Source organism: Lissotriton helveticus, chromosome 3_1, assembly GCF_964261635.1.
Source record: "Lissotriton helveticus chromosome 3_1, aLisHel1.1, whole genome shotgun sequence".
Classification (NCBI taxonomy): Eukaryota; Metazoa; Chordata; class Amphibia; order Caudata; family Salamandridae; genus Lissotriton; species Lissotriton helveticus.
Window position 1 is genome coordinate 1,751,072,672 of NC_136061.1, and position 25,770 is coordinate 1,751,098,441.

Genomic DNA, 25,770 nt, shown 5'->3' on the forward strand with positions numbered 1-25,770 from the left:
ACTTAACCCTGCTGCCGCGATTTTTGTTACTTGTGGGCCCGCTGATTTGTTAGTAAATGGTTTATTGCCCCCGGTCTTTGGTGTCCCAGAAGTTAATGGTTTTTTTCTTTTTAAGGGGGTAAATTTTTTATTTTTTTTTATTTTTTTGGGGGGTTATAAACTTTTATTAACATTCAAGCAGTCATACACAGCAGTGTGCCTACAACCATATATGGCCGGCAGCGATACACATATATCGTTGTATTTGGAGGTACATGAGTCTCGGATCCAGAGAGTGTAAACAGGGTCCACCATCAGAGATGTAATACAGTAGCAATACATTTATAGCATGTCTTAGTTGTGGGGGTCAGCATAGGAGGATTCGTTGATAAGACATCACATGGCATAGCGTAATTGACAGATCATAGCAGCATAATGGAAATCAGGGGAGGAGTGCCAAGATACACCATATAAACTGTGAGGAACTCCTATCCAGGGAGAGGTGACAAGGATATGATACATTAGGGTGGCCAAGGTGTACGGTCTGGCACTGGGCATTTCTTAATGAGCAGAGATTTAGGCGGTCAGCACACCATCGGAGTTATATGGTCATTCAATCAATACGCAGTTTCCAGAACGTAGTCCCCACATCCGACCTACCAATAACAGTACAAGTATCCCTCATTCCATCCCTTCTATCCCAGTTCAAGAAATGGTATATGAGAGCAAGCCAGCTAAATCGTCTGTGGTGTGTCTCCAGTGTCAGTGTCTCCCTCCCCTTGCGATGCTGTGGCGAGAAGGTAATTCTGTAGAGGACCCCATATATCCGCCGGTCTCGAGTTTAGAGGCAACAGTTCCGAAAACACTCCATACTGTTCCTGACAGTACAACATGTCATGCAACCAATCTTTAAATTTAGGAGCTCGGCCCCTTCCCCACCTACATGCCAGGTGTCTCCTCGCCAATAGCAGCGCCACATTAGTATACTTCCTAACCGTCTGCGCTATCTGTGCAGTATAGCCTAGTAGGAACACCATCGGATCTAGGGTCAACGCAGCACCTATCATGTAGGAGACACCCTCGCAGACCCTCGACCAATAATCCTGTACTTGCGAGCAAGTCCATGCTAAATGGAAGAAGTCCGCCCCTTCCTGTCCACATCGCTCACACCTGTCCGACTCGGCCAGACCGAATCGAAACTTCCTGGCAGGAGTGTAGTACAACCTATGGAGGAACTTGTAATGTATGATTTTAAGGCGACAGCTAGACATTACCTCTCCCGACAAGTCACAACAGTACTCCCATTGTGCCTCTGTGATATCACTACCAAAGTCCGATGTCCAGTGCGCCCTAGCCGTGCTCTCCGCTACCGGCAGCTCCTCTCGTATGCATTTATATAATTTGGATACTAGATGTGCTCCATCAGAGCTGTTCAACACTATTGTAAGCGGGGCTACACTAGGGGGTTCATGAGGATAATTAGGTAATAAGGTTCTCAGACCTTCTCTGAGCCGTAGGTAATAAAATAGCTCTAGAGGGTTATGTGCGCAGTCTCCGAAGAAGTCATCTCGAGATCGGAACTTTCCATCGCGGAACAGATCCCCCCACACCCCTATTTTTAACCTTCTGCACATTCGTTGGAATCCTACCTCTTGAAGGAGCGTCATCTGTGGATGATAGGATAGTGGCATACGTGCCGTATATAATAACGGGGTTTGTAGTCGTTTCCCTATTTTATGCCATGCCTCCATCGTACAGGACACTGTGTTGGAGTGCATCTCCAGTGCGGTAGTGGGGGCATGCACCACTCCAACCAGTGGCAGCGGGTGTGCTATCCAATCCTCCGCTGCCACCTGTGGCATGAAAGCAGTAGGCCGTAACCAATGATAGAGGTAGTGTGCCTGAGCACTCAGATAGTACACCTCGAAGTCTGGGACATCGAAGCCACCCACCCGGTAGGGCTGTGTCATTACCGCCCATCGGAGCCTTGCCTGCTTTCCCCCCCACACCAGACGAATAAGTTCAGAGCGTAAGGTTTTAAAAAAGAATGCACCTGGGTGATAGGGAATATTGAGGAACAGGTATAGGAAGCGCGGCAAGACCACCATTTTTATGAGGGAAATTCTCTCCGCCATAGACAGGGGTAGTTTGATCCAGCGCGTCACCGAGTCCGTCAACTTGGTGATGGCTACTCCGTAGTTCATCCGCAATGTGTCTCCTTTGTCTCTCGATATTTGTATCCCCAGATAGCGCAGTTCCGAGGTACACCACTGAAGCGGGTAATCTAATGGGAATTCGGAGACAGCCGGCGTCAGAGGGAACAGCTGGGATTTGCTCCAGTTAATAGAGACACCGGAAAGGCCCCCGAAAGCAACGAACTCCCGCAGGAGCGCATTTAGATTAGATCGGGGATCCTTAACGTAAAGAGTAACAACGTCGGCGTACAACGAGGTCGAGAGTTGTCGTTGATGACAATTAAAGGCGCTGGGTTTGTGGAGTTGGCGAATTCGACAGGCCAGCGGTTCTATCGCTACCGCGAACAGTAATGGGGAGAGGGGACAACCCTGCCGGGTCCCCCTCGTTATCGCGAAAGCGGTAGTCAGTTGACCATTCACAAGCACTCGTGCAGTTGGAGACGTGTAGAGTAGCCGTACCCAATCCACAAAGATAGGGGGAACCCCATCCTCTGCAAGACCGCGAAGAGGAATCCCCACTCCACAGAATCAAATGCTTTTGAGGCGTCCAAAAAGACTCCGGCAAGGGGGATCTCAGGGTGAACCGTTTGTATCAGGGAGAAGACTGTGCGGAGGTTGTGTGAGGTTGATCTCGTGGGGACAAAACCAGATTGATCTGGTAAGATAATCGTGGTCATAAGTAAGGAGAGCCTGGTCGCGAGCACTTTCGCCAGAATTTTTACGTCGCAATTCAATAGCGACAGTGGGCGATACGAGTCACATTGTGCTGCATTTTTCCCAGGTTTAAGTAATGATGTGATGATTACCTCTCGCATAGACCTCGGGAGTATTCCCACTTCCATCGCATCAGTAAATACCTCCCTTAGCACCGGTGCCATGATCTCCACGTAGCATTTATAAAACTCCGCGGGGAGACCATCATGACCTGGTGCTTTCCCATTGCTCAAGGACATAATTGCATCCCGCACCTCGTCCAGCTCCAGTGGTGTCCCCAGGAACCGTCTGTGGACATCGCTTATCCAGCAAAGTGCTATATCCCCCATATAGCTATCCAGGTCTAACTCCTCAGCCGTTCTCGATGTATACAATTGTGCATAGTGTGCCTGGAGTGTATTGAGAATACCAGCATTATCTCTGTGTACCTCCCCATCTGCTGTGGTGAGCTCCAAAATAGTGTTCGAACCTCGTGCCATCTTCACTGCCATGGATAGCGCTCTACCCGGTCTCCCTCCCTCATTATAAGCACGGGCTCGCCAGTATTTCCCTTTGAATCGTACCTCTCTCTGCGCCTCCGCTTCGTATTCCGACAGCTTGGTCCTGAATGCGCTCTGCGCCTCCCCATCAATCCCCTGTGACATGCAGTTCTCTAAAGCCTTCAGTTCTTCCTCCAGCCTGCACAGTGTTCGCTGTATATCCCTTAATACCCCAGAGCTTTTAGAAATACACCACCCCCGCACCGTAACCTTAAATGCCTCCCACACTGTTTCTACGCTATCCACCGTATCCTTGTTTCGGGGAAAGTATTCTTCTATGTCGGTCCTGAGTTCTTCGCAGAAGACAGTATCGATCAGGATGCTGGGGTGTAGTCGCCAAGGCGGGCGTGGTTTGTGAAAACCAGGCATATCTAAAGACATGAGAACAGGGCAGTGATCGGAATGTGTTCTAGGTAAATGTTGCGAAAGTAGAATGTTCGGGGCCAGATTCAGGGACACAAAGATGTAGTCAATTCTAGCCCATGTGCCCGTGTAGGATGTAAAGTGTGTGCCCTTCAGCAAGCCAGGATGTAAATGTCTCCAGCTATCAATCAATCCACCCTCATCAACTATCCCCTCGAGGGAATCTCTCGCCTTCATGTGGTATGTTGAGCATCCATCTGCTCTGTCCAAGCTAGGGTGTATGGCTACATTAAAGTCCCCACCCCAGATCAGATACCTGGAGCCCACATCCATTATACCTCCCCAGAGCCGGATGAAGAACTGGGGGTCATCAACATTAGGAGCGTAACAATTGGCAATGGTAATCGTCTCCCCGCCCAATCTCCCCCAGATAATGACATATCTTCCCTCTTTATCAGTTCGTTGCCCCTGCAGCGTGAATGGGAGAGCTCTATGTACAAGAATGGCGGTGCCCCTAGCATATGAGGAGTAGTTTGAAAAAAACCTCACGCCTGCCCATCTCGCGCCAAATGTAGAATCAGATGAAGGGGGAATATGAGTCTCCTGTAGCATGACCACCTGCACATCATGTCTATCCCAATACGCCAACAATTGTCTACGCTTACGTGCATCTTTCAGCCCTCGCACATTCCAGGATAGGAAATTACATCGGTTAACAGTTCCCGCACCGGTATCGGTATGTTCGGCTTCGCTTGAAATAAAAGCGGTGCGCCCTCCACCACTGCAATGTATCTCGAGCAATAAACCATCTCACGTTCCTCAAGTATATAACTATGGCATTTTCCTCGTGTATCGCACCTGCATACAATACAGTTCACGTACCAACCAAACATTCCTCCTATCTCCCCCCTCCTCCCACAGAGGCAACCCCAACATGCCAATGCCCTCTCCCTCCCTTCCCCACCCCGATTCCCTCGACAAACAGGGATGATAACACTCCCTACTACAACAACAACAACAGCATGGGTAATACCCGTTAGGGACCATTCTAGGTGGCGACACAACAACCCCCTTTCTCCCTCAGCTGCCAGTGGCTGACCTCCCCTAGTTAGAAGGAGAGAGGGGGGTACCTGGCGACGCAGTTCAGCTTCAGCGATTCTCAGGTCTTAGTCCTCGTTCATCTTGTAGGTAAGGGGAACAATGGAGGGCCGCGACCACAGCCCCCACCGCCCTGTGAATCCCACATCAGTACTCACATACAGGAGCCACAGTGACGATCAATGGTGCAATATCAGTAAGGTCATTGTTCATCAACTTCTAGTTGTTCGTTTCTGCGATCAAGTTCATCCGCCTCTTCTCGATGCTGGTGCGCTGAACGCTTCACTTGCTTAATGAAGTCCTCAACTTGTTGCGGGTTCGTGAAAAACTTTTGGCGCGCTTGATAAGTAATTCGCAGTCTAGCCGGATACAGTAATGCGTAGTCAATTTGCAGGGTACGAAGCTTTGCTTTAACATCCAAAAACTTGCGCCGCTCTTCCTGCACCATGGGCGTGAAGTCAGGATAGATTGTGAATTCATTACCATCACAGACGAGCTTTTTGGAGGAGCGAGCTGCCCGCAACGCCGCGTCTCTATCCCTATAGTTTAACAGACGGGCTATGATAGGCCTCGGCTTCATGCCCGGTTTGGGTACCGGTCCCAGGGACCTGTGTGCCCTCTCCACTATAAACTGGGGGGAGAACGCTTCCGATCCCACTGCAGTCATCAATAGTCGTTCCACATATTCCTCCATTTTACCCACGTTGGTGGACTCCGGAATTCCCACTATGCGTATGTTATTACGCCGGCTCCTAGCTTCCAAATCCTCATTCTTAGCCGCTATGGTTCGCAATGAGTTATCCATTCGTGCAAGTCGTGTTGTATGCTGTCCTGAGGTGTCCTCGACGTCCGACACCCGCTGTTCCACCTCCGTCAACCTACCCTCATGGACCTCCAATTTGTGGACTACAGCATCCATACGGGACGACATTCTGTCCACCTTGTCCGCGATAGTCGCGAATCCCTGGCGCATCTCACGAAGGAGTTCCTGGGTATCCGTGGAGGTAGTCGCCTGGGTATCTGGGGGATTGTTAGCTTCTATCTGTCTCTGAGTTTCCGGGCTAGTGCGATTCGTCTTCTTTGCGGCGGCGAACGTGAGTTTTGGTTGCCGCGTGTCGGGCCGACCCATCTTCGCAGTATAGTAGTAGCGGGTGTACCAGATTGTGAAATGGAGGATAGCAAGTGTCGTTGCGCCTGTGTAATCCCACTGTCCAGCAAGGCTGACCGAGGAGTCCTCTCCTTCCAGTCGTATTCCGGTATAGAGCGGCACTTGCGAAAATAGGGGGGGTGGGGGGGGGGGAGCAGGTAGCAGGCACGGGCGGGCGTTTGTCGTCGTCCCTGGTCTCAGCTCTTCTCTCGGTGTTAGACCTGGCAGTCTTCCGGGAGAGCAACGGTACAGCCGGCCCTCTGTACAACTCTTATGAGCACTCCACCAAAGTTTCAGCTGTCGTAGGGCAGATGTTCGCCGCGCAGGGGCGTATGCCAGGCGGAGGTGTGAGGCAGATTCCCCAGACGTAATGTATATATATGAGCGCAGGGTCTCCAGGTCTGAGGGAGCAGGCCCCGCAGTTACGTGATGCGTCTAGGCACCCCCCAGTCACACTCGCCCCAAAGGATGATGCAGGCCAATATCCCTTTAGTGAATAGTGTTGTGTGCGTATATCCCACGCGATGACAGGCTGGGAGGGTATGCTACTATAATTGTCTGCAGCCCCCGGCCCCCCGTCAGCAGTCCTCGCCCTCCAATGCACACAAGTAGGCGCAGGATGAGGTTTAATGGACAGCTCAGCGGGCCTCCCTGCCGGTAGTAATGCCTCTGTTATTCTCCACTCTCGTGCTATGTGTGTGTCCAGCAGGGTGGCCTAGGCTCCGGAGGTAAGGAGAGCGGGGTGTCCGAAGGGTCCAATGGCAGCAGGGCCCCTTCCCCGAAATGGCCGTCGCTCTTGGTGGGGAGAAAGCAGGGCAGTGGACGTGTTCCGCAGAGCCAGGCTGAGGCGGGCCAGCAGGGGGGCGAACAAAGCATGAAAAGTACCTCGGGGAATAGTAGGGCCAGGATATCCCCTTCTCCGCAGTCAGTGCTCTCCTGTGAGATGAAGACCGGATCCGCTGTCCTTCGCCGCCCGTTTTCTGCAGCCCTCCGAGGATTTCGCGCCTTTCAGGGCCCAGTTAGCGTCTGCAGATCCCCGACCTCGCGTCCGCAGGCAGGCCGGCCGGGTGTGCTGAAGCCTCCGGCAGTAAGCGTCGTTAAGCACAGGAATGCCTCCCCCGGCCTCATACAGCAGTCGATCAGCACCAAATTTTCACCGGAGCTGCCGCGTGGTTCCCTGAGTAGGTGAGGGCGATTTCAGCCCAATCAGTCGCGGATATCAGGATCGATTATCGGATAATCGTCGCCAGGATGTGGGAGCCTTACAAAGAGGCTTCCATTCACAAGTGCGCCACCTAGCGCCCCCTTTTTTTAAGGGGGTAATTAATTCAGCTCGATGTTTTTCAATATGCTGTAATCTAATTTCTATCGGGGAGAGATAAGATTTGAATAACTCTCCCATTTTTATTAGAAATTGATTATCTACCACTTTATCGTTTTTTCCCCCTACCATATTACTTAAAGCCTCAGCGCTTTCATTTCCCAAGTACTCGCTTGTTACAGGATGTGGTAGCTCAATATTCCTGTTTTTCCCCCCCCTTCTGTGCAGTTAGGTTTGAATTCTCCCCTTTGTTTTTAGGTAACTCATATGTCTTCTTAGCCTTTGTAGTTTTCCGTTTGTCCCTTTTTTTCCCTCACAGCGCCCTCCCTCTTTCCCCTCAGCTGTCTTGTTACCTCTGGTGTGGTATGTATGGATAAATCTGGAGTTCTTTCCAATTCCAGACTTATTTGGGAGTCAGACAGAAGTTCTGATGCTAATAAGTCCACCACATTTGGTAGGCTATGTACATCAGCACAAACTTCAATCGGGGGGGGTTTACTGACCTGCTCAGGGGTTCTGGCAGTCGCAAGGTGGCCCAGGGAAGATCTTTTTGCCAAAGCCAAGGCTAAGTCTTGGGATACTCTGCGCTCCAGGTCGGAATTACTTTGATCTATGAGGGAGTTTGCTCTTATAAGAAAATTGTCTATGGGACCTACTATATGCCCCCCTTCTGCAGCTGTTTTGCTCCTACTTCCTCGAGTACTCATGATACTCAGATAAGCACAGAATACAATCCCAAGCTAACACTTATATTATATAAAGAGCAAATTCAATATATGTCACTACAAGTGTGGAGCGTACATACTGTTCATTGGGCGCATAGTATAGTAGGCAGGCTTAGAGGGGGGGCCTGGTCCGGTCTTGCACGGTCTACAACGGGCTTAAACGGGCCCGGGCTTCGCCCGGCGCTGCCCGCGCGCGTAACGCGGGTTTGGCCGTAATTAAATAGAGGAAGCCGGGGGCGGGAAGAGTCACCAGGTGCGGCCAATAGAGCGCCGCAGAGACTGCTGGGACTCGCAGTCCCGCTCCGTGCACCACCTCGCAGCAATCTGCCCCAAAAGTCAGCTCCAAGTTCCAGGTAGGCAGAGTGTAATGAGGAGAGCCCCAGGCGTGATCAGAAACTGCTGGGACCTTCAACACTCCACGACTACGAGCGGCTCCTGCGAAGCGGGGGCCGCGAGTCGTGATAAAGGTCCTGGGAGGCGGGGGCGGGAAGAGTCACCAGGTGCAGCCAATAGAGCGCCGCAGAGACTGCTGGGACTCGCAGTCCCGCTCCGTGCACCACCTCGCAGCAATCAGCCCCAAAAGTCAGCTCCAAGTTCCAGATAGGCAGAGTGTAATGAGGAGAGCCCCAGGCGTGATCAGAAACTGCTGGGACCTTCAACAGTCCAAGACTACGAGCGGCACCTTTTCCTGTTACTTTATGATTACTGTAGGTTTCATGGTCACTTTGCTAGGCATTATATTTTGCAAGAATTATAGGGAGTGGTTGGATTTATTTGGCACTTATTAGGGCAGGTAGACACAAGGCTCATACATTGAGCTCAGAAGAGTTTGAGGCCTTGCTGGCGACGGGGGGACCTTAGCACAGGAAGCAGATTGGGGCAGCTAGGTTCAAGTGTTGAAGGATATGAGTGAGAAGAAACGAGTGTAGCTGAATGGTGAATTGTTGCAATTGAGGGCCGTTTAATGTGAGGGGGTGGCTTACGGGTGGTTGGGAATAGTTTATTGGATGTATTAGTGAAGTGGGATTATTCAAATTGATGTAAGGTTAAAGAAGTTCAACTTCTTCCCTGTCCGAATAAAGCGTCCATTTACAGTGATGGAGAGCCCAGTTATTGTTCCATATTGACCGATAGAATGTGTACATGGAGCAAACTCAAAGGGATAAACACATGGAGAGATCAGGAAGGTTCTAACAACATATGCCGCTCTGAAAATGAGTAAACAGAAAGAAAGATCTGAAAGGGGTAAATACGGTTAGCGATCTTAACAAGAATAAACGTGTGGTGATCCTGAGGAGCAAACACATAGCATTCTCTGATGCTGTGTTGGTGAAGGCCCACTGCTGAAAACCGTTGCACTAAAGAGACCATGGCATCATCACTAGAAATAAACCAGATTCAAATTAAGCATTACAAAAACCTGAAAAGCTTTGTGCGTAATTGCAATACTGTCACAGTAAGTACTTCGGAATACTCCTCCTGCTGCAACTGCATGAAGATCTCTCTCCTTGAAGGTGTCCGCTTGCTATGGTGCAGTAGAAGTAAGAACAGCTCCAAATCAATGCAGTTGTGCCCAATTACGTATCGCTTCGTGAATTCAATGCGGGAAAGATCCAAATGCTCTAATACAAAAGCTGAAACATTAAACGCTTGCAACGATGACACTTCCATGCTTATGACGGATAGATCACAAATGTAGTCAACTCTATTCTGTTGGGCGGTCTTTGAAGTTATTCCGTAAATAATGTTTTGCAAGAATAAATTTGATTTAGTTAACACTGCCAATAACACCTAAAACCATGATACGAAAAATACCAATAACTCGAGAAACGATCCAAGCAAAAATCAACTTGCTTCGAATAACACTTAAAACTAATAACAACTGTGCTCGTTATGCTCATAAAGCTCTTCCGGATAACTAAGATGTATTAGGAGAATTATGGTACGTACAATTTTGCACCAGCATGCCAGTGGCACTAAGAAGATGTCAGAGCATGGTTTATTATTCAACAGTTGTAGGAGAGTAGGGTCTGCAATCCTATGATCACCCAGATTTTTGCTTTTTGCTGCACTGGTTTACGACTTTCCCTGGCTGTGGGCCTGCTAATCAGACCCACAGCCTAGCTGTTCTCTCTATCCAAATTGTACCCAGGTACTGAATTGGCACTGGGCCCTCTCCAAGTCCCTGTACCCAGGGCTGAGGTGCACCCAGAGGTCTCCCAGGGGCTGAAGCACGTATTGTGCCACCCCTGGATTGACTACCTAAATCTGACACAACTGGCTGCACGACAGCTGGGGCAAGGTGGTGTACTCACCCTTTGCTATAGATATAGTATACCTATATCTAACCCTAAAATGGACACACAGATCTCCTATCAGTCACTCCTATGGCAGGCCTTAACAATCCTGAAGGCAGAGTGCTTGGAATCGTGTGAGATGGTGCTCTGGCATGAGCTGAGCCTGTCTGCGGCTTTCGGGATCTATCCCTTAGCCGTTTCCATGATATCGCATACCATATACTCTTAAGTGCATTATAATCCTCGCGGTTATGTGCCAACTCTGGTATCGCTTTATCAAAACATGTCGAGTAAGGTGTCATACGAATTGGAATACTAACCCCTCGCCAATTCTGGCGACGGGGTTAGCATTCCACCCTTCTAGAGGGACACGACATGCCTGTAACCTATAACCCGGTTAAAAGTCAGACAGAGCCTTAGCATCCACAAAATGGATGCTGCCACCGAGACACAAGTCTGCCCTCCTGCTGCTGGGAGTCCTCCCAGAGCAGGAGATAAGGACAAAGGGTTTCCTGCCAGGGGCGGTGCCAGCACCGTCCCAGACAGGGTTTTGTGTATTGTAGGTAGGCAGGGCTTTAGAGGAAGGTGACTGCAAGTAGCACCCCGGTGCTCACTGTGCATAGGCCGGCTTGAACCAGTTCCAGGGTCACTCCAGACCCTGTGCTGGGGAAAAGCCCGCCAAGGAAGTGGGTGTAACCACCCCCCTCCTAGTCCCACCCATAGGGCAGGACTTAGTCGCGTGCCAGCCCCTTTTTACAGGATAAAGGTAGAGACTGGCCCCCTTCCAAATCAGATCATCTTTGAATCCTGAAACTACTTTCTGCGAAAGGAACTCAAGACTTCTTCCTAAGATTTCTCCCTTGTGACTAAGGAGTAGTCACCCTGCACCCGCAGGCACCATCTACAGAACACTGCGGTCTGCTGCACGTCCTTCCTCCGGAATCCGACTGCCCAGCTCGACGAGACCCGGCTTCCCTGGCACCTCTGACCTCTACCCACCTCTACAGCACAGCTGAGAACCGTGGGTGCGACGAGACCTCGAGGGACCGGCCATCGCCAAGACTGCACGACTTCTGCACAGCAAGCCCGCCGAGTATTCCACTGGTGAGTGCTTTGGGGTCCGAGAAGCCCCGACTCTGAGCAGCTCCAGCTCCGAAGTGCAGCCCCCCAGCATCTCCACGATCTGCGTGGGGCCCTTCTGCTTTCCGCTGCTCACCGCGTTGTTTGGCTACTAGCCCGTTGGCTTGTGGCCTCCCTGACGACGCCCGACGACATTTCTGCTGCTAGTCTGGTTGCTCCAGACTGGCCCTTGCTCCCTCCCAGAAGAGGAGCACCCTGGACCCTCCTGGTCCACTCAAGACGCCATTTTTAGTCCACCGCGTGGGCTTGAATTAGCCAAGGCTTGTTGCCCAATCCTGGGTAACTTCGACGCCAACGACTTCATCCTTCGTGGGACAGCTCGCACCTCCATCCTGGTCGCCGACAACGCCTCCTGGTCCGAGAGACTGCAGAGCCCAGCAGCGCCCACTCACCTGACTGCGGTGACTTCGCCCGGTGCCATCCTGGTGCCCACTTAATCACTGGCTAGTGATTCAAGAACTTGGTCCCCTCTGCTTTCAGGTTTCTTCTTCCTTGATCCAGGCTTGGATCCATCGAACTTTCCTTCACTGGTCGCCTGCCAGCAACTTCTTCCTTCCAGGCTCCCGGTCCGGCAACGAGATCCCCGACGTCTTTTCAGGCCTATGCAGCTGCAGCCCCTGGGCTAGGTAACTTCGGCACTCCGGTGTCCCAGCATAGCCTCACTATCCAAGGGTCAGGATCCACTGTCGTTTTCTTCCTACCAGGTCGGGTTCGCCCGTGAACACTAACTTTGCCTTTACTAGCCTCCATAGACTTTGTCCCGCATCCCGCGTGAGAGTGCACACTCTGCACCCGAGTCCCCTGGGCCTCCTAGTAGTAATCTAACGATTCCCTAGTCCAGTCCTAGCGATTCCAAAGCCCATTAGAACTGTTACTTACCTGCTAGTAATTCGCATTCCACTTTTAGTGTATATGGTTTTCCGTGCCCCTCGGGCATTTGTGTAACGTGCTAACTTAAAAGTATTTTCGTAAGAGTTTTGTTGTGTGCTTAGCATCCTGTCCTCATAAAGAGTACAGGGTTGTTGTGATTCTAATAAATACATTGTTTATTTTCATAACACTTGTGTGGTGTCCTTTCACTGGGTGTTCAAGGGGTAATGTGATGGTAAAACAGCTGGCTTAACACGCCCTCTAGAGTCTTAGCCTTAGACTGCTCGTATCCATGCTACTAGGATAGCTGGTCTATAAGGTTGACTTACAACCAATCATCAATAAGGGTTGTTTGGACTGATATATAGTGATCACTAGAATAGTGAGCACTGCACATCAGGCCAACTTCTCACATTGGTGAGCAGCGGTTGGGATTTGAGCTTGCTGTTGTTTTACCACACATGCCCTAAGAATATCTTGTGAAAGATCACATAAGTACTAAAGGTACATATAACTTAGCTTAGAATACTCTGAGTTCTACTGAACCAGCTGTTGTAGCTCCTAGGGCCTAGCACACCCTAAACTACAACTCTAGCAAGGGATCAGTAGGCAAACATATAGTGTAGGTAAGTGCACCACTTACACCTCACTAGAAAAGCATGTCGACTCAGGGGGACTCTGCTGAGACTCCCCTGGTCAGTGTTGACCCTCCACAGGTCACTTCAAGATATGCAGCTCTCAATTTTCAGGAGATGAGGCAACTCTGTGTCTCCAGGAAACTGAAACAGGGGTCTAACCCCACCCTACCCTTTCTGATAGGTCTCTTAGAGACATATGATGCCAGAAAGCTCTCTCAGTTACATGAGAGCATGCCAGCCTTAGAGGGAACCTCTGGGGATCCAGACCTCCCCAACACTGATTCAGCAGTTGAGGAGGAGGATGAGGAGGTACTCTCTGGGGATGAGGTAGACAAGGGTCTTGAGGTAGTCAGAAGGCTAACTAGGACCAACTTAGACTTACTTGGGCTAGGATCTGGGGGCCCCCCAGTACTAACCCGAAGTGGGCCTAACCTTGGAGTTAGGAGAGATAGATCTCTTTCTAGGGACTCCAATAGATCTCTGCACTCTAATGCCTCTTCTCAGGGGAGAAGGAATCCTCCACAGAGGAGATTTACTTCCCCTCAGAGAAAGGAGCATGAAGCTAGGATGAGACAAGCTGAACTGAGGATTGAAAGGGAAGAAATTGCCCTGGCCAAAGAGAAGCTTGCCCTGGCAAGAGAGCAGCAGATGAGTGGGCTAGCTCCCACTGGTGGCAGCAATCTCCCAAGAGATAGAGAGAAGGGTTTAGATACTAAACACCTGACTAAAATAGTGCCCCCCTTTAAGCAAGGGGATGACATCCAGAAATGGATGGCTGCTCTGGAGAGGGCCTGCACTGTGCAGAACATTCCCCAGAGTCAGTGGGCAGCTATACTGTGGCTCTCCTTTGATGGTAAAGGTAGAGATAAGCTCCTCACTACAAGAGTGGAGGATGCTAACAATTACCAGGTCCTGAAGAATACACTGGTTGATGGGTTTGGTTTAACCACTGAGCAGTACAGGTTGCTGTTCAGAGACACCCAGAAAACTCAGTCTCAGGACTGGTCTGATTTTGTGGATTGTGCCACTAAGGCTTTGGAGGGCTGGTTGCTGGGTAGCAAGGTTACAGATTACACAGGATTGTATAATCTAATGATGAGAGAACAAATTTTGAACAATTGTCAGAACCAGTTGCTGCACCAGCACCTTGTTGATTCAGATCTGACCTCTCCCCAAGAATTGGGAAAGAAGGCAGACAAATGGGTCAGGACAAGGATCAAGCAGAACCAGAACCAGAACCAGGGTGGTCAGAAGAAAGCAGACCAGAAGGGTAATGTTAAGAATGAGCAAAATGACCAGAAGTCTTCACCAGGTCCCCAACAAACCAAAGAGGGTGGGGGTCAGGCTTCCCAGAAGAAGAAGACTCAAGAAGGCCAGTCCAAAAGGTGGTGCCAGTACTGCAAAAGTAAATCTCACTGGTTTAGTGAGTGCACCAAAAGAGGAGGAGGACAAACTCCTGCCACTACAGCTCCTAAAGCAACTGCACCCCCTAGTACAGTCAGTAGTGGTAGTGTCACTCCCAAGGCATTAGTTGGGTTAACCTTGGGTACTGAGGGGTCTGACAACTTAGTTGGCACACTCACTCAGGCTGTCCTTGTCTGTACAGGGGATATGGATATGTCCCCTGAAATAAGTCCCAATACTTTGGGCAAATACAGGCAGACACCTTTGATTAATGGCAAAATGGCTCAGGCCTATAGGGACACTTGTGCCAGTGTCACCATGGTGACACCTAACTTTGTGGACCCTGGACAGATCATGCCAGGTACTGATTTCCTGGTGACCAATGCCAGCAATGTCACTACTAGTCATAGTGTGGCAATTGTAGCTTTCTCCTGGGGTGGAGTGAAGGGACAAAAGAAAGTTGTAGTCAGTTCAGACCTCCCAGTTGATTGTTTGTTGGGCAATGATTTGGAGTCATCACAATGGTCAGAAGTGGAGCAGAGGACTCACATGGAGATGTTAGGCTTGCCAGCACATGTGCTTGCTGTGACTAGGTCACAGGCCAGAAGATGCCCCACTGAACAGGTGCTGGATCCTGAAATTATGGACCAGACACCTCCCAAGAAGAAGAGCAGTAAGGGTAAGGCTTTGCCTTCCCCCTTGCCCCAGGTTGAGGATCAAGTCTCTGAGGAGGCTGATCTAGCCGAGCTGAGGGAAACTGAGCCTAAAGAGCTTGAACTTGATCAAGTTGAGTTTCTGGGCTCAGGGGGACCCTCCAGAGCAGACCTGGGGAAGGAACAGTTGAGCTGCCCTTCCCTTGAACCCCTCAGACAGCAGGCTGCTGCTGAGGCTGCAGGGAATGCCACAGGTGCCCACAGGGTATACTGGGAAGATGGACTCCTGTACTCTGAGTCAAGAGACCCCAAGCCTGGTGCAACCAGGAGGCTGGTCATCCCCTTGTCTCTGAGAGGTTTCCTTCTCACCTTGGCCCATGAGATTCCCCTTGCAGGTCATTTAGGTCAGACAAAGACTTGGGACAGGCTTGTCTCACACTTTCACTGGCCCCATATGAATGAGAATACCAAGGAGTTTTGTCGCTCATGTGTCACTTGCCAAGCCAGTGGCAAGTCAGGTGGCACAACAAAGGCCCCCCTCATACCACTACCTGTGGTGGGGGTTCCCTTTGAAAGAGTGGGGATTGACATTGTTGGTCCAATGGAACCCCAGACAGCATCAGGACACAAGTTTATACTGGTGGTGGTGGACCATGCCACCAGGTATCCTGAGGCTATTCCCCTTAGGACCACTACAGCCCCTGTAGTGGCAAGAGCCCTAGTTGGAGTGTTCTCCAGAGTGGGTTTCCCTAAGGAGGTCGTTTCTGACAGAGGTACAAACTTCATGTCAGGATATCTGACTGCCATGTGGAAGGAGTGTGGTGTGAACTACAAGTTCACCACACCCTATCATCCACAATGCAATGGGCTTGTTGAGAGATTCAACAGGACCCTGAAAGGGATGATTCATGGACTACCTGAACCTCTTAGGAGAAGATGGGATGTCCTGATCCCCTGCCTCCTGTTTGCTTACAGAGAGGTCCCACAGAAGGGGGTTGGTTACAGCCCTTTTGAGCTTCTGTATGGGCATCCTGTAAGAGGACCCCTGTGTTTGGTGAAGGAAGGATGGGAGAGACCTCTCAAAAAGCCTGCAACCAACATAGTGGACTATGTACTTGGTCTCCGCTCCAGGATGGCTGAGTATATGGAGAAGGCATCTAAAAACCTTGAGGCCAGCCAGGAACTTCAAAAAGCTTGGCATGACCAAAAGGCTGTACTGACTGTGTACCAGCCAGGACAGAAGGTGTGGGTGCTGGAGCCAGTGGCCCCAGCAGCTCTGAAAGACAAATGGTCTGGGCCCCACACCATCATTGAGCAAAAGGGAGAGGTTACCTACTTGGTGGACCTTGGAACTCCCAGGAGCCCTCTCAGAGTGCTCCATGTTAACAGGCTCAAAGCATATGTTGACAGGAAGGACATGAGCTTGCTCATGGCCACAGATGAGGGACAGGAGGAAGAGAGTGACCCTCTCCCAGACCTGCTCACTCAGAATCCTGATGATGGGTCAGTTGATGGTGTTGTCTTTTGTGGCAGCCTCACTGAACATCAGCAACAGGATTGCAGGCAAGTTCTGCAATCCTTTCGACATATGTTCTCTCTGACACCCAGCCAAACTGATTGGTGCACCCATGATGTTGACACTGGAGACAGTCTGCCTGTCAAGAGTAAAATCTACAGGCAGCCTGATCATGTTAGAGACTGCATCAAAACTGAAGTGCAGAAAATGTTGGAACTGGGAGTCATTGAGCCCTCAGATAGCCCTTGGGCTAGCCCAGTAGTTCTAGTGCCAAAGCCTCACACCCAGGGTGGTAAGAGAGAGATGAGGTTTTGCGTAGACTACAGAGGCCTCAATGCAGTCACTAAGACTGATGCCCACCCAATACCAAGAGCAGATGAGCTTATAGATAGATTGGCTTCTGCCAACTTCTTAAGCACATTTGATTTGACAGCTGGGTATTGGCAAATCAGGTTAGCTGAGGAAGCCAAACCTAAGACAGCATTTTCTACCCCTGGAGGGCATTATCAATTTGTGGTAATGCCCTTTGGACTGAAAAATGCACCTGCCACCTTCCAAAGGTTGGTGAATCAAGTCCTCACTGGGCTGGATGACTTCTGTGCAGCTTATCTTGACGATATTGCTGTCTTTAGCTCCACCTGGGAGGATCACCTGGTCCACCTGAGGAAAGTGTTAGAGGCCCTGCAAAAGGCAGGCCTCACTATCAAGGCCACAAAGTGCCAGATAGGGCAGTCACAGGTTGTATACCTGGGCCACCTTGTAGGTGGAGGCCAGGTTCAGCCACTGGAGAGTAAGATACAGGCCATCAAGGACTGGACTCCTCCAATCACCCAGACTCAGGTTCGAGCTTTCTTGGGCCTGACTGGGTACTATAGGAAGTTTGTCAGAAATTATGGGTCCATAGTGACCCCCCTTAATGACCTGACAAGCAAAAAGATGCCAAAGAAAGTTCAGTGGACAGCAAGCTGTCAGAAAGCATTCAATGACCTAAAGCAGGCCATGTGCACAGCACCTATCCTCAAGAGTCCAGATTACTCCAAGCCATTCATTGTCCAAACAGATGCTTCTGAGTTGGGTGTGGGAGCTGTTCTGTCTCAACTGAATTTTGATGGTAATGATCAGCCTATTGCTTTCATTAGTAGGAGGTTGACACCCAGAGAGAAAAATTGGTCAGCTATTGAGAGGGAGGCCTTTGCTGTGGTCTGGGCCCTGAAGAAGCTGAGGGCCTACTTGTTTGGCACTCACTTCACCATTCAGACAGACCATAAGCCCCTCTTGTGGCTAAATCAGATGAAGGGTGAAAACCCCAAACTGCTTAGGTGGTCCATTTCCCTACAGGGGATGGATTTTACAGTGGAGCATAGACCTGGGACTGATCACAGCAATGCTGATGGGCTCTCCAGGTATTTCCACTTAGAGCAAGAAGACTCACCTGGTCAAGGTTAGTTTATTGTCCCAAAGTTTGGGGGGGGGTCATGTAGGAGAGTAGGGTCTGCAATCCTATGATCACCCAGATTTTTGCTTTTTGCTGCACTGGTTTACGACTTTCCCTGGCTGTGGGCCTGCTAATCAGACCCACAGCCTAGCTGTTCTCTCTATCCAAATTGTACCCAGGTACTGAATTGGCACTGGGCCCTCTCCAAGTCCCTGTACCCAGGGCTGAGGTGCACCCAGAGGTCTCCCAGGGGCTGAAGCACGTATTGTGCCACCCCTGGATTGACTACCTAAATCTGACACAACTGGCTGCACGACAGCTGGGGCAAGGTGGTGTACTCACCCTTTGCTATAGATATAGTATACCTATATCTAACCCTAAAATGGACACACAGATCTCCTATCAGTCACTCCTATGGCAGGCCTTAACAATCCTGAAGGCAGAGTGCTTGGAATCGTGTGAGATGGTGCTCTGGCATGAGCTGAGCCTGTCTGCGGCTTTCGGGATCTATCCCTTAGCCGTTTCCATGATATCGCATACCATATACTCTTAAGTGCATTATAATCCTCGCGGTTATGTGCCAACTCTGGTATCGCTTTATCAAAACATGTCGAGTAAGGTGTCATACGAATTGGAATACTAACCCCTCGCCAATTCTGGCGACGGGGTTAGCATTCCACCCTTCTAGAGGGACACGACATGCCTGTAACCTATAACCCGGTTAAAAGTCAGACAGAGCCTTAGCATCCACAAAATGGATGCTGCCACCGAGACACAAGTCTGCCCTCCTGCTGCTGGGAGTCCTCCCAGAGCAGGAGATAAGGACAAAGGGTTTCCTGCCAGGGGCGGTGCCAGCACCGTCCCAGACAGGGTTTTGTGTATTGTAGGTAGGCAGGGCTTTAGAGGAAGGTGACTGCAAGTAGCACCCCGGTGCTCACTGTGCATAGGCCGGCTTGAACCAGTTCCAGGGTCACTCCAGACCCTGTGCTGGGGAAAAGCCCGCCAAGGAAGTGGGTGTAACCACCCCCCTCCTAGTCCCACCCATAGGGCAGGACTTAGTCGCGTGCCAGCCCCTTTTTACAGGATAAAGGTAGAGACTGGCCCCCTTCCAAATCAGATCATCTTTGAATCCTGAAACTACTTTCTGCGAAAGGAACTCAAGACTTCTTCCTAAGATTTCTCCCTTGTGACTAAGGAGTAGTCACCCTGCACCCGCAGGCACCATCTACAGAACACTGCGGTCTGCTGCACGTCCTTCCTCCGGAATCCGACTGCCCAGCTCGACGAGACCCGGCTTCCCTGGCACCTCTGACCTCTACCCACCTCTACAGCACAGCTGAGAACCGTGGGTGCGACGAGACCTCGAGGGACCGGCCATCGCCAAGACTGCACGACTTCTGCACAGCAAGCCCGCCGAGTATTCCACTGGTGAGTGCTTTGGGGTCCGAGAAGCCCCGACTCTGAGCAGCTCCAGCTCCGAAGTGCAGCCCCCCAGCATCTCCACGATCTGCGTGGGGCCCTTCTGCTTTCCGCTGCTCACCGCGTTGTTTGGCTACTAGCCCGTTGGCTTGTGGCCTCCCTGACGACGCCCGACGACATTTCTGCTGCTAGTCTGGTTGCTCCAGACTGGCCCTTGCTCCCTCCCAGAAGAGGAGCACCCTGGACCCTCCTGGTCCACTCAAGACGCCATTTTTAGTCCACCGCGTGGGCTTGAATTAGCCAAGGCTTGTTGCCCAATCCTGGGTAACTTCGACGCCAACGACTTCATCCTTCGTGGGACAGCTCGCACCTCCATCCTGGTCGCCGACAACGCCTCCTGGTCCGAGAGACTGCAGAGCCCAGCAGCGCCCACTCACCTGACTGCGGTGACTTCGCCCGGTGCCATCCTGGTGCCCACTTAATCACTGGCTAGTGATTCAAGAACTTGGTCCCCTCTGCTTTCAGGTTTCTTCTTCCTTGATCCAGGCTTGGATCCATCGAACTTTCCTTCACTGGTCGCCTGCCAGCAACTTCTTCCTTCCAGGCTCCCGGTCCGGCAACGAGATCCCCGACGTCTTTTCAGGCCTATGCAGCTGCAGCCCCTGGGCTAGGTAACTTCGGCACTCCGGTGTCCCAGCATAGCCTCACTATCCAAGGGTCAGGATCCACTGTCGTTTTCTTCCTACCAGGTCGGGTTCGCCCGTGAACACTAACTTTGCCTTTACTAGCCTCCATAGACTTTGTCCCGCATCCCGCGTGAGAGTGCACACTCTGCACCCGAGTCCCCTGGGCCTCCTAGTAGTAATCTAACGATTCCCTAGTCCAGTCCTAGCGATTCCAAAGCCCATTAGAACTGTTACTTACCTGCTAGTAATTCGCATTCCACTTTTAGTGTATATGGTTTTCCGTGCCCCTCGGGCATTTGTGTAACGTGCTAACTTAAAAGTATTTTCGTAAGAGTTTTGTTGTGTGCTTAGCATCCTGTCCTCATAAAGAGTACAGGGTTGTTGTGATTCTAATAAATACATTGTTTATTTTCATAACACTTGTGTGGTGTCCTTTCACTGGGTGTTCAAGGGGTAATGTGATGGTAAAACAGCTGGCTTAACACGCCCTCTAGAGTCTTAGCCTTAGACTGCTCGTATCCATGCTACTAGGATAGCTGGTCTATAAGGTTGACTTACAACCAATCATCAATAAGGGTTGTTTGGACTGATATATAGTGATCACTAGAATAGTGAGCACTGCACATCAGGCCAACTTCTCACAACAGTGCTAACTTTACTCACGGAAGATACAAACAGAATAAACAGAGCTATAACAGATGTTAATAGTTCTGCACAACACAGAATGTGCTAGAAACAATTGCTGGAAAGAAATTCAGAGATCAGGCATAGTGGGTGTGGACACTGCTGAGGACAAAGCACTGGACTCCTAGTCACCTGCAGCTCCTCGTGAACGGCCTCGGCCATGACCTCGGGTCACTCGAACCCCGATGGGGTCACATTACCCGCTACCACCGACCAATGTAGGTACCAGGAGCTCATAGGGGTCTGTCCCCCACTGGTCAGCCTGGGCTCTTGGGGATTTTAGGGACCACTACAGGGCTTCTCCCTAATGCAGCACAAGACTCCCCTCAATGTCCTTGTCCCAGAATAACCTGTCACTTCTTGCCTTAGATATGTATGCAGCTCCCTCCCACATACCCTAAACTGTTTCTCAACTACCAACCAACACTGCACTTCTGTCGTACATACCCGTCATACACCCCTCCACTGGCCCGAAATAAAACCCGCATACGGCATCTCTTGTCGATGCCTCAAGTCCATAGATAAACACAGCGACACTTGCCCTTCCTTCAACCACCTCCCTTCCTATTCTTTCGTCAGTCCCTACCTACTCCTTATCCGGTTTCTATCTACGCCCCGGATACCCTTCGGTCCCTTCCACAGGTCCCTGCACCCACACCCTCCGCCACTTCCCAAGACACCTTTGACCCTCAGCCTCTCTTCTGCCGCCCACCCCGGTACCCCAGAAGTGCCGCTGCTTTGGTCCCCCTCCACCCCGGAGTCCAGCGCGTTACCTGTGCCCTTGGTCCGCTGCCGGTTCCTCTGGCCCCGCCTATAACCCTGCCCGGCACCTGCACTCAGCCGCCTCAGCAGCACGCGCACACGTCACGCCTCAGGTCCGTTGCCAGGAGTGATAGGGCGGTCGCTGCGTAGCCTTTCCCAGAGAACGCCGCTTGCTGCTCCTAAGTGGTGACTGGCCCTATCAGTCACCGTTTCTTCCCACCTTCTTCCCCTACGATTGGGCAGCTTTCGCTGTCAGTCAGAAATCCCCAAACACAAACTTTCTGTCTCCACACCGTCCACCTCCACCTGCAGCAGAGGGGGCGGCCATAGTTCGCAGACTGATGGTATTCGGACTCAATGAAAATGAACAAGGAACGGATAAGCCCCGCCTTAAAACTGCTATTGGACACAATCCCGGTCCATCGCGGAATTTAACCCAATTCTCCATAGACAGGAAGGCGGACCTATGAAGGTTGCACGCCCAAACGAGGAAGTAAAAAATAGGCTGGGGAACCTCTTTAGGTCAGTTAATAAATAACATTTTGATTTTATGTCTTTAATCCAAAATTATTAATGATAGCCTGCTATTCTGAATGATTGTTTTCTTGAACTGCGATATAATTATAATTCTCCTTAAGTATTCTAAAATATAATAGTTTATTAGGGTTATTAGGGTATTATGCTTATGACTCTTCACATTAAAGTTGTTACTCTTCTGTCTGTTTTCACCAAATATTCATAACTATATGTATTTGTTGTAGTTGTTGCCATAATTATCTGCATCATATTCCCTTTGTTATTGCGACAAACATCATCTTCAAAAAATGTATATAATTCTAAGTGTTCCTGTTCACCAGCATTTATGAATACTGATTGACCTATTGATTAGAAACTTTTCAAACACACAAAGTACTGATATTTTGTTTCTACTACCCTAAGGGAGTCAACAAGAGACAATCTGATGAACGAGTGGGGTCAGAGTAGGAAAGGAGTTTCCAAAAAAGTCATTTCTGCCAGTGGTGCTGGATCAGTTTTCAGACTGTTGTGCTGACCATTGATGACTGTGCAATAAAAAAGGATTTTGAGAAAACCCTATTACTGACAGAGTGAGTGCAGCATAATGCCCATACTACCCCCCCCATAAATGTGGAGGGTCTTGCAAACACATTTATCAAAACATGGATTCCCGTGGTGATCTTTGAAACACGTGTGTGTGTGTGTGTGTGTGTGTGTGTGTGTGTGTGTCTGTGTGAGTGTGTGTGTGTGTGTGTGTATATATATATATATATATATATATATATATATATATGTGTGTGTGTGTGTGTGTGGGGGTAAAACTGCGCCCTAGTATGTGATATAGTTGTGCCTAGTTATTTGTACAAACCACATTGTCAAATGACTTTAATGAACACAAAAATTACCTTAGACAGTAACAATTGAGTCCACAATTTAAGTGCAACCTCATCTCAAAATTATCCTGAAACCTTGTGAATCTAAAAACAAGGTATCAAAACACATCTAGTTGTTCCATCCTGGAGTCACTTACCCTCTGCGGCTGATGCCATAGCAAGTGCCCCCTGCTCTCCTCCGACTGGCATGTCAGCATAGAAAGAAATGAGTGTAAAGGGGGTACTTGATTTTTTCTCCTCTGCCAGCAACATAAAGAGAAATATGCAATGGTAGGATGAAGTCAGCCCTCCCGCATCAAAATGGAAACAGCAGTCCAGCCAAGGCATAATCCAGTACATTCTGCTGCATCAAGTGATGCAGTCTAAAGGTCCTCAAGAATTACAACTGAAGAACCATCTACTCTCCTAACTTGTCCAAGTAAATAAAGGGCAGCGTAGATCTCCAGAGGCAAAAAGTGTTTCATGCATAGTGGGACTTCAACACTTCATAAGTATCGCCTACCTAACCTAAGTCAAATGAACGTAGCCTGCTATGGCAACCGTTTCCCAACCAAATATATCAATCCAAACCATTCATCCAACCTAGCCTAACCTAAGAAAACAGCCTAATATGATCTAACCTAACATTCTGGACTCTTAAAAGATATTTATGGTTGAAATGTACTGGCAGGCATGTGAGGGGCTGTTAGTACTGGAATAGAGAAGTTGTATTAGAGTTTAAGGTTTATTAAAGCGACAGCCTTTATAGCATGAATTCTGAAAGCCAGCATAGAAGGATATTGACATAGCTGAGTAATGTCAAATAATTTAATAACTAAGTAGAGAAGGTTCTGAAGTGCAGTATTCGTTTTGGATGTTTGGCTTGCACTACATGTGTGTGCGTGTGTGTATTAGAGATAGTGTAAGAGAGATGGGGAGCAGTACTTGAATATCAGGACTGTAGTCAGGAATGAGGGGCATTGGCAGAGCTGTGTGTGGAGGTTAGCGGTGGAATAGCAGAGGGAGGGGCATGCCAAGATTGAGGTTTATCAAGAGTCAGACATGTACCTGTGGGTCTCCGATTCAGTACTATAAGGAACCGAAGAGCGTGCTGCAGGTTATATTTAGTTACGTCTGCAACGATTTAGTTTAAAATGCACTAATCTGACTCATTACTCAGCCATTCCAGCCCATCTGGCCTTACAGTACCTCCTAGTCAGAGGCTTCGGCGGCAGTTGAGGCTCCCTTGAAGAGTGCCACTGGGGGAAACATTAACGCTGTGTGGGCCGGCCCCGCCCGCAGCTCTTATCGGCCCTGAGCACGAGGGCTCCAAAGTGCTGAGTCAAGCCTCCCTCTGGACGGGTCCCCGTGAGCTCTCCCCTCTGCTGACTGGGCAGGCCGGCGCTTCTTTCTTGGCTCCGCTCACAACAGCATTAGCATCAATCCAAAGCGCACAAACACCCGGACAAAGGCGGGGCACCAGGCCCCCGGAGGGTGCACAGAGACAGGATTTTTATTTATTTTTTATTTAATGCGATTTTATATAGCGCGAACTTTACCCGATGGTGTCAGAGCGCTTTACATAAGAGCCAGTTGCAAAACATAAGGACTAAGGATTACATGCATTACATAAAAGATACAAACAGAAAAAAATGCAAATGTACAAGATGTAAAGCCACACAACGAAGAGACTAGTGATTAGAGTTATCTCTAAATACATAGGGAAGGGATACGAATGGATATGCTCTAAGAGTCACATAGGAATGGTAGAGTGTACAAAGGTCTACTGCATATACTAGTGATTAGAGTTATCTCTATATAACCAGTTGGAATGGAAACATGGGCACGGGCAGGGGTGTGAGTCTGAACGGCACGGGCACTGTGAAGGACGCAGCAAAAAGGTCACCAGGTGAAAGGTCTTGACCCACTAACACGTGTGTGTGTGTGTTGGCCTGTAGAGGAACCTAGCTTATGCAGGAGGAGGCGGAGGGGCTGTCACTCAAAGTGTGTCTGTGTGTCAGAGAAAGACTCAGGCACACATGTGGGATAGCCAGGTGGAGGGTGCGGACAGCCCACACGTTTGAGTGTACACGTCAGAGTCCAAAAAGAAGGTGTGGTATACGTGGCAGGTTGATGATGTGAGCACCCCATGGTGGGTAGAGGGGATGTTGCGGGCAGATGTGAAGAAGTGTGAGCACATATGTTGGGTGTACACACAGTTAAGTGGTGGGTGTACATGTGTACAGGAGGAAGGTGTGGTCAAACAGGGGGTGTACATGTGGCTGACGAGGGCACACATATGGAATATACACCGGTAGGTGGAAGTAAGTTAAGTTGCATAAGTGAGCTGTCTAGATTAAGGGTGCAGCTCTATGCAAGGGTGTACAGTTAGAGGACACACAGAGGGCATAGTCGCAGGTGGAAATGTAGGGGTTAAGTTGGAGAACTCAGTCAGAGGGTGCCAAGGTAGAAGCAGTGGTTGAATCGCGAAAAAATACACGCACTCTGATTTTGAATGTACAGTCAGCTACAAAATGGAGACCGGGACTGTGCGTTTGAGGCCAATCAGATGATTGGGAGGGGGAGGGGGCGAGTCATAGTATTGGTAAAAAAGAGCACACTATCCTGTAAATATTCTGATGGCCTTTCAGCTGCAAGCAAGCAAGTAAATGCATACAGAAATATGTTGTTCATCTTTACACATTACTGATGGTTAAGTATGTTTTTATTCGATTTCTTAACTTAAGCATAGATTTTTGACATTTAAACACATTTGCAAAATGTGGGAAGCCTGCAC

The 25,770-nt window shown here is 49.7% G+C and overlaps 1 protein-coding gene across 5 annotated transcripts in view; it reads right to left on the minus strand.

Annotated features, from left to right (window-relative positions):
* LOC144823747 (protein 4.1-like) overlaps positions 1-21,892 on the minus strand; it is a 960,864-nt gene extending 938,972 nt beyond the window's left edge. For 2 of the 5 annotated variants that reach the window (XM_078682548.1, XM_078682547.1), the window contains exon 1: positions 21,597-21,892. Coding sequence is in view for 1 of the 5 variants with exons in the window: in XM_078682546.1 (XP_078538672.1) it covers positions 21,271-21,277 (7 nt within the window). In the remaining 4 variants the exon portion in view is untranslated. Of the gene's footprint in view, positions 1-21,270; positions 21,402-21,596 lie in introns of those variants that run through there. The other 3 variants (XM_078682545.1, XM_078682549.1, XM_078682546.1) reach the window with 2 other exon arrangements.
* Positions 21,893-25,770: the final 3,878 nt, after the last annotated feature.